A 9,112-nucleotide genomic window follows, 5' to 3' on the forward strand; every position below is an offset into this window, starting at 1 on the left:
ATCGAAAACTCGAGCAGCAAGGTAACGGAACCGATAGCATTACGAACCCGGTGAGGCAAACGGCGAGATCTGTTTTTCTGTAACCTAGCCGTGCTCTCGCTCTCGGCGTCGATATACCTATGGATGGCGCCGATCCACGCGGAAGTGCGCGCCCCCATCGATCGGCCGCGCCCGCCGTCCCCTCCGCGCGCTCCAGCAACCCACCAGAAGCAGCAGCAGCAGTAGGCGAGCGCCGTCATGGCCGTCCGCAAGCGACCTGCCGCAGTCCTCGCCAGCGCGAAGGCCACCCACGGCGGCAAGAGGAGGCGCGTCCGGATCGGCAGCACCGAGGACTACGAGTTCGACGACGCGCCCTGCCTCGGCAAGGGCAGCTTCGGCACCGTCGTCAGGGCGCGCCACCGCGCCACCGGCAGGACCGTCGCGATCAAGTTCCCCTGCGGCTCCGAGGACCCCGCCGACGCCGCTGCCGAGCTCCGGCGCGAGGCCGGATTCCTCGCGGCCTGCGCCGGGAACCCTTACGTCGTCGGCTCCCACGGCCTCGTCTGCGACCCGGCCACCCCAAGGCTCGGGCTCGCCATGGAGTACGTCGCCGGGCCGAGCCTCCACGCTTTCTTGCGGGAGAGGGCGCCGCTCCCGGAGCCCATCGTGTGCGCCTACATGTGGCGGCTGCTCACCGGCGCCGAGAAGATGCACAGGCTCGGCATCGTCCACCGCGACCTCAAGCCATCCAACGTCCTCGTCGGGAAAGGGGGCAAGATCCTCAAGATTTGCGACCTCGGCCTCGCCATGTCCCTGCGCACGGCCGACCGGACGCGGTGCAGCGACGCCGGCACGCTGCCGTACATGGCGCCCGAGGTGCTCCTGGGGAAGCCGGACTACGACGCGGGGGCGGACACGTGGTCGCTCGGGTGCGTCATGGCCGAGATGCTCACCGGCAGGCCGCTGTTCAAGGGCGGCGTAAGGAGGGACGATGCGGTACGCCAGCTCCGCACTATCTTCCGCGTCCTCGGCTCGCCGGACGACAGGACGTGGCCGGAGTTCACGTCGCTGCCGCTCGCCGGTGCGGTGCGGAGATCGTTCCAGTTCCGGGAGCAGCAGCGCAGCACGGTGGGAGACCTCTTCCCCGCGGAGATGCTGTCCGAGGACGGTTACCAGGTCCTGAAAGGGCTTCTTGAGTGCAACCCCGGCAAGCGGCTGACTGCGGCCGCCGCGCTCCAGCTCCCGTGGTTCATGCCTGAGATCGACATCGACACAAACGCCGACGACGCGTTCATCCCGCCAGCAACGCCCAAGGAGGAGAATCTGCTAAGGATCCCACTTGAGATGTGGAAGAATGCGCAACGGCTTGAGTGTGCTTGAAGCAATGGAGCCATGTAGATGCTAGCTAGAAGAATACGTGCTTGTGTTTGTATACGTGTATGTCACCATGTGTGGGAGTAGGTAGAAGTTGTATCTCCATCTCCCAATCAAACATTGCCTTGTAACCGACATATGAATGTGATGATCAATATACCACATCAAATATTCCTACTCTTCAAAGACCATCATCTTCTACTAGCATATCTCATATGCACTCAAAACTCTTTTCTTAATTTATATCCAACCCACTATATGGTTGAGGATGAACTGAAGAAACCTTTTAGAATTTCAAAAACTTTGGAAAGTGCAAAGAAGATACCGAATCATTTCGAATTTATGTCAAGTTACAAATTACAACGCGTCACTGAGAAATAAACTTCCTTTAAAGAGCATAGCTCTGGAGTTCGTCCCTCCCATGTTGCTCCAGGAATTCTTGAAACATGAATTCTGAATTTCTGATGCATAAGAAGCCACATTTTTCAAAGTGAGGCATCCTTAGAATACTACGTTGTTTTGACGCTTAATAAAATAGTGTAATTCTAATCGGGGCAGCAGGGAAGTATGCACATTTTGAAAAGAATGAACAGAGCCAACTAAAATCTGTGAGCATTAAAACTTCTGGAAAATTTGGTCAAGCACATGAACAGGGCCTGCATGCACATTCCGCTATATATACCACTACCAGTAGAAAGACAACAGATGAGCAGTATCATTTAAAGTTGATGAAATGGAAGAAAAGAGTGTGGAGGATAATTTTAATGTCAGAAACTTGAATAAACTTGTGAAGAAAAGAGTGTGGAGGATAATCTAGCAAGAAAGTAAATTGGTCGCAACCCGCAAGACCATACAGTATGCTAACATGGTGGTTCCAGGTCTAAACTTGTGAATGCATTTTGACAGGTAATGAGAGATCGAACCTGGTGCGAAGCTATGTTCATATCTCTGAAACAAAATATTGCATGTAGCTGAATTATAAGACTACCTAATCTGGTTATCGGTAGGAGGATCCGCACATGAAAATGCATGCATCCAGCCTCAGAGACAACATGCTTGTGTCACTTAACCAAAAATACAAAAGAGAGGACTAAGAAGCAGACCCAAGAAAACATGCATAGCACTTTTAGAGGCCCCATCTGTTGTAGTGATTAACCGCTGTATATTTACATCAGGAGCAATGTGGCTTGGAGATAGAAATAACTAAGCTACTGTGCCCAGATTAGGTAGCTCATACAGTTCAGCTACAGGCACATAAATCATGAGAAATGACACAAGCTACCAAATATTAAGAAATCATGTGAGGTGAGGTGCATCAACGGGCAGATACCAGGTGCACGTCTTTCAACCAACATGAGGTTATTCCCTGACTAATATTCATAGAGCTTGTTGAAGACATGACAAATAAGTAGCACTGTTTTCCCATCGTTACCAGGATACCAGTTCAGACTGCAGAGTTGAGCCTATTAGCCTAGCAAAAGGAGTCATCAGTCATTACCCTTCCATGTAAAGTTTAGCAGAAGGCCTGGAGAGGCAACAGCAAGATACATAGCCACAGCAAAATCTAGTAGCAAGAAGCATATAACCAGGCACAGTAACACTGCTATATACCTTGCCAAGTGCTTGGTCTTCTTTGCCGTGCGCAGTCTTCTTGTTTGGTTTTGGCTTGAATGCTTTAGGTTTAGTATTCTCAGCGGGCCTGGAAGTGTTGATGAACTCAATTTCAAACAAAAGAAAATGCATCTTGTCAGCAACCATATCAAGTATCCTCTTTTCTGGTCGTTCTTGTGCCTCGACTTCTTTGCAGTACCTTTCCTTCCATCTAGGTCCTGCAGTTCTACCGAAGCAAGGAAAAAAGAAGGAAGGATAGAGTGGAGCTCTTCACATAATACTAGAAGGTTTACTTAACTTGCAAAATTCAAAAAAGAGACAAGTAGGAGCTTCCCTGAATAAAACTTACGCCAGCGTCAGGCCGTACATGTCACTGAATCTTCAGGGCATCATAAACTAACAGGGCCTTCAGAATCATGTATAGTACAGCAAAGCCATTGCCACCATGTTTTGTCTCGTTTCCTGGAAGAAGAAACAAGCACCATCAACATCCAGTTTCAACACATCTTCACCTGGCAGAAAAAAAAAAGCACCATTCACATTCAGTAAATCAGTTTGCTCGTATTGCCCAGCCCAATTTTCGCTTGAGGAAGAACTCCGCATCTTCTTCTGATCTGGTGGTAAATCACTCCATCGATCGATCCATTCACCTCGTGTACATATCATTAATCTTGTTTATATAATTTCAACACAAGTACCAGAGAAGGGACACACAACTGATCTTTAAATCACATCTCTTCGCCGGTAATAGCATGGACCATCACCTTTGTCTTACTGCGAGCACACACCTGAGATCTCATTCCTTCCAACTTCTACAGCCTCACATCAGGAACAAACAAATGTGCACCATCAGTAATTCCTATGTTTGAAATTCTGCAAGATTCCATACTACATGGCATCCCACTCGGCCTTTTCCCTTTTCCTATTCCCACTTTCCAGATAGAAATTTGCAAAAAAGATGGCACATAAGACCCACTTTACTATCCTACACAAATATGCTAAGGGATAAAGATACCGTCACTATCTATATAGATAGTGCTATTATGGAATAAATAAAATTAGCTAAAAGATATAGCAGAACATGGTAATGCCATAATCCTTTTTAAGGTTACCATAACATAACTTCTCCGATTGTATGAAATGCCCTCTGTTTTTCAGCACCATACCATACAAGCGTCAATTTGCTTCTCCACCAAAAATACCAGGGTATTAGAAATATCTGTTTACGTGGTAGTAATATACAAGTAGGCAGTCAACAGAAATGCCACTAGCCTACTACTCAACTATTCAATTTCAAGATCAGATGCCCTAGAAAAGTATCACCCAGAAGGTCATCCAAAACTACAGGAGACAAATAAATGAAAAAACTGATATATAAACTATTAGTCAACACTCAGCAATGGCCTGCCTTCACAACAGTTAATATCTTACAAACAAAACTACTGCAGGAAGAAGAAACGTTTCAGCTTATAGAAGAACTAAAGCAAGCAACCAACAAACCAGATCAAAACTGCATCCTCAGCAATGGTCAGCACATTGTCGCTAACTGGCCATCAGCAATTCCAAAAGTGTTTCCCGCAGAAGAAGAGGTCCAAAATTTTCATCCAAAGCAAAGTTTGAGACTTCATATCATCTTCATGGCTAAAATGAGAACATTCTTTCATGGAAAGACAGATTGAGGATTGCACTGCAAACTGCAATGGCCATTTCAGAACATGAAGATACAGAGTGTGCAGAAATACTACTCATTGATACCTCAAAGCATCTGTGGGATGCCCTGATCTCACACTCTTAATTCCAATATATGTGTCAATATGACACAAGGAAGGACAAGTCCATAGTAATAGTAGTGTGATGCTTTCGTTTCGACTGAATGACATAATGACCATACCAATTTCCATACCGGTCTTGGTTCATGTAAAACTGGATCTAGCAGGCACTTGCCCTCTGCAAGCGGCTGCATAATCTTCAGCGAGGTAAGGTGCAACTTCCTTGTGGGGGCATATTATTTCAGCATGAAATCATCCTCGTTCATCTTGACAAGTGTAACTGTAAAGTAGCTCAGGTCACGCTTGAGCAATCCATTTTCCTTGAGAAACTTTACAGCCTAGTATCAGGGCCTGAGCCAGCCCTCTAGGCTGCGACCGAGTATTACTGGTGGATGAGCAATGTATGCCGGTTCCAAGCCCACCTCGAAGATGAGGAACTCAGACCTGCGCTGCAGCGATTCATTGGACCTCTTCAGCATCAGTGGAGCTTTAGAAACACCTGAGCATCCGACCATCTGAACGTGCTCTTCAAGCATTCAACTTTGGCTGCGATCTTCTCCTCGCTGAGGAATGCGACAGCATGCAGAGCTTGCCTGAACATCCGAGAGCGGCTGGGCACACTCTGGTATGGTGGGGAGCAGCCATGGCTGATTAATGCATAGCTTGGCAATAACACAAGCACCTAGCCTGCACCCCGGCAGCAACGTGACGTTTGGTTTGACCGCACCCTCGAGGTCAGACATGAGAAGGTAGAAGCTCTTCTTGAGGGCCCAGAGGAGGTTGTTGGAGGACCCAAATGCATGAGTTGATGTATGAAAGGTTTAAGTACAGCCAGCTTGAAATGCTTACTTTGTGTTTCAGAAAAAAGCAGACCATGACAACTACAGTACAACCCATCTTCTTGAAAAATAGAAGCTAAAAAAATTCTAGCATGCTTTGGCAGTTACTTCGGAAGTTAAAGAAAGTACAGGAGTTCTTTGCCTTTCCAGATAAAACATTGTTCGAGTCCTTAATTTTACCTTGGCAAAAATCATGCAGACACAGGTATCAAATTTTACTCTGCGTCCCTGAATTTCAATGATATCTTCATCCAGATGAACACCCAAGATGGCGGAAACTAATTCAAGTACAGATTATGTGGCCAGTTGGAAGAAATGTGCCCCAAAAGGTTAGCAGATTATGTGCAGCATTTCATACAAACAAGAATACTAGGGGGGAGTAATTAAGAACCTGCAGTCTCTGCAGATATTCAGACCATGTATTCAAGTATGGATGTACATGATACGGACTGTTTGCTGACACTAATCACAATCACACTGATAGAAGCAACAAGTTAAGCACTCAGTTTCAGCCAAACTAAAGAAGAGGTACCTCAGATATAGAAAGCAAGAAAAAAAATGCTAGTGAACCACCTGGTGGTGCTTGGCACCAAGAATTACCCACAGGATGAAAACACAATAATGAACTAAAAATCTTAAGCTGCCATCCACAATAAACACATGATTTATGGCCATGGTGCAGAGCATAAAAATCCACAACACACACAAAAAAAATAGTGCTTCTTTGTCTGAATAACATCACTAGCAGCAAGTGCTTCGCCATTGTCTCAATAACAATACTAGCATAAAAATGAACAGAGGCACGTAAGTTTACTTACTTAAAACTTAAAATGATGCCAACCCTCCTCCATGAGAGTTCGATGTTTAGTCAAGTGGGCATCTCTCTTTAGCAGATAACCTGTATGTGTGAGCCCTGCACATTTCATCCTGCAGCCCAGTAGGTATTTCCAATATGACCAATGGTTCCAAATCGTTGCTTCTGATCTAACTAAAGGAGAACTCATCTGTGTACACTTTCTACGGTTGAATTTTTTCGCTAAAGTTTCCACGGTTGAATGAACGCCTCCATCTTCACTTACTTAGTTAAAGCAAAAAAAAAGGCCCAAAATAGGAAACGCCAACACCAGGAGGCAACATGCTCTCAAGCTGCTTCAAAAAGACTATTTACCTAAATTTGGGATGGGCATCAGATTGATCCTCCAATTATCCACTATGAATTGCATAAACATTTATAGAACATTAGGAGTGCATTACTGACATGAAGGAGACCTTACCTTGGCTAATTATCTCAATACACCAGCAACGAACTTGAAAACTGAAATTTGAATGCATGGCAGAATGGCCTGATCTCACGCTTAGTTACAATACGTGTGTTTAAAAACATGAATGAGGACGAAAAAGTTGATAACTGATCCATGGTTTCTTCTCTGCTGAGTGATGACATTACATATCAGTATTCAGGGATCAAATTATCAGTCTCATAACAATTAACAACAACCGACCCAGCATCTAGCAGACATACATCAGCGCACAACCAGCAAACAGTTACATCAGAGCTTATGTGAATCTGAAATTAGTGGGCTCTTCCCCCTTTCAAGCAGCATCATAGTCTTTTTCCAGGTACGGTGCAGCTTCCTTATGAGGGTGTATGAACTTCTTCCTGAACGTCTTCTCGGACACCGTGAAAACAGTATAGTAGCTCGGGTCACAATTGAGCAATCCATTTTCCTTGAGAAACTTTACAACTAGTGCCGGGGTCTGATCCGGCCCTCCAAGCAGTACATGAGCATTGCCGGACGATAAGCAATGTATGCCGGTTCCAACCCCAGCTCGGAGATGAGGAACTGGGATCTGCGCTGCAGCGATTCCTTAGCCCTCGTCAGCACAGCTGGAGCCTTAGAAACGGCAATGGCCACCTCAGCATCCGTCCACCTGAACGTGTTCCTCAAGTACTCCACTCTGGCGGAGGAGCTGCGGGTCCCTGGCGACGACCGCGGCGACATCGGCGCCGGAGAGGCCGAGGCCGGCGAGGAAGGCGATCACGGCGTCGGGATTGGCGGGGTACTTGAGGCGGGTGAGCTTGCGGGAGGCCTTGGCGGCCTCTGCCCGCGTGAGGCCGCAGGTGGAGAAGAGGTAGTTCTCCGCAGCGAATCCGGTGCTTGGGGGAATGGCGACCGAGAGGAGGCGGTGGAGAGGGGGTGCGGGAGAGGTGGCCGGAGAAGAAGAGAGGAGATGGGCGAGGATGGAGCTTCGCAGCCGGAGCATGGCGCCGCGGCGGTATGGTGGTGCCGGCGGCGAGGGGATGGGGAACGACGGCCGGCTGGTGCGAGAGCCAGAGGATTTGCGTGGTCTGCTCTGGTCTGGTCTGGTCTGGTCTTGTTCGACCTTGATGCTGACAAGGTGACCCTACACGCCAGTCTCTCTGATAATGAGCTGGTCTGCACTGAGACAGTGCAATGAAAAAAAAAACGTTCTCCTGTAAAAATACGTACTTCCCTCATCCAAAAAAGCTTATCAGTCAAATGAATGTATCTAGCATGAATTGTATACATCCATTTGAAAAATAAGCTTGGAACAAGTTTTTTCGGACGAAGGAAGTATAACTTAACTTTGTCCGAACATAGTACAAAACTAATTTGACGTATGACAATTTAAAAATATTACTGATACCAGGATCTTGTGGATCCACATCCTCTATTAAAGTCGATGGTACTTGGTTACTCTGGCATTATTTAGATAAACATGCATTATATTTTTGGAATGTGATATTTGGCACACGACCTCGCCTCTTCCCAAATGACCCCGCAGGCTCGCCTGAAAAACCTATTTCTTTCGCACATCTCGGGCGCTCACCCCCGAGAAAACTACCACTTCTTCACGTCTATCGCATGATTTCTCCCCAGGACAAAGTTACCATGATATTTGTATGCAAGTTATCAGGCCTGTGTTGCATAATTTACCGTGCTATTTACATAGAACGTATCAGGTACTATGCTTCAACAACTACACCCTTTCAAAGTTACCACTGTGTTTTGTACACAAGTTATAAGGTCTTCGATGTGTAAAATATTGTGTTACTTACACATAAGTCATTAGGGTATATGTACATCAACCTCCCCCAGGTCAAAGTTACCATGGGGGATTGTACATGAGTTACCAGGTCTACGGTTCGTATATTATCATGATACTTGCACCTAAAAACCTAGGTGTGTTTCGGTAGCTTTTTCCATAGGTCAAAAATTACCATGATGTTTTTGCGTAACTTATCATGCCCCTCATGACACTAAACATTATGTGACTTTCTCGTGGCACGCTATGTGTTGTGTTCATTCAAGAGGCCCACGCGCGAGGCGAGTGTATGTTTTTAACAACTTATATATTTTTCTTTGGTAAAAAAAGTTACCATCATGTTTATATTGCAAGTTATCGGTTATGCGGTGCTTATATTATCATGTTATTTACACAAAAATTATTGGGGATGTTTTGAACAACTTTTTCCCGGGGCAAAAAGGTATCATGGTGATTCTAGGTAACCTATCA

The 9,112-nt window shown here is 46.3% G+C and overlaps 1 protein-coding gene across 1 annotated transcript; it reads left to right on the forward strand.

Annotated features, from left to right (window-relative positions):
- Positions 1 to 237: 237 nt before the first annotated feature.
- Positions 238 to 1,359, forward strand: LOC119300235 (putative cyclin-dependent kinase F-2). The gene has a single exon (XM_037577260.1). It carries the CDS (start codon positions 238 to 240, stop codon positions 1,357 to 1,359), a length of 1,122 nt encoding a protein of 373 aa, XP_037433157.1.
- Positions 1,360 to 9,112: the final 7,753 nt, after the last annotated feature.

This window comes from Triticum dicoccoides, chromosome 5A, assembly GCF_002162155.2.
Source record: "Triticum dicoccoides isolate Atlit2015 ecotype Zavitan chromosome 5A, WEW_v2.0, whole genome shotgun sequence".
NCBI classification, from domain to species: Eukaryota; Viridiplantae; Streptophyta; class Magnoliopsida; order Poales; family Poaceae; genus Triticum; species Triticum dicoccoides.

Coding starts and splice junctions, on each gene's coding strand:
- LOC119300235 (XM_037577260.1), top strand. CDS start 238: ATGGCCGTCCGCAAGCGACCTGCCGCAGTCCTCGCCAGCGCGAAGGCC.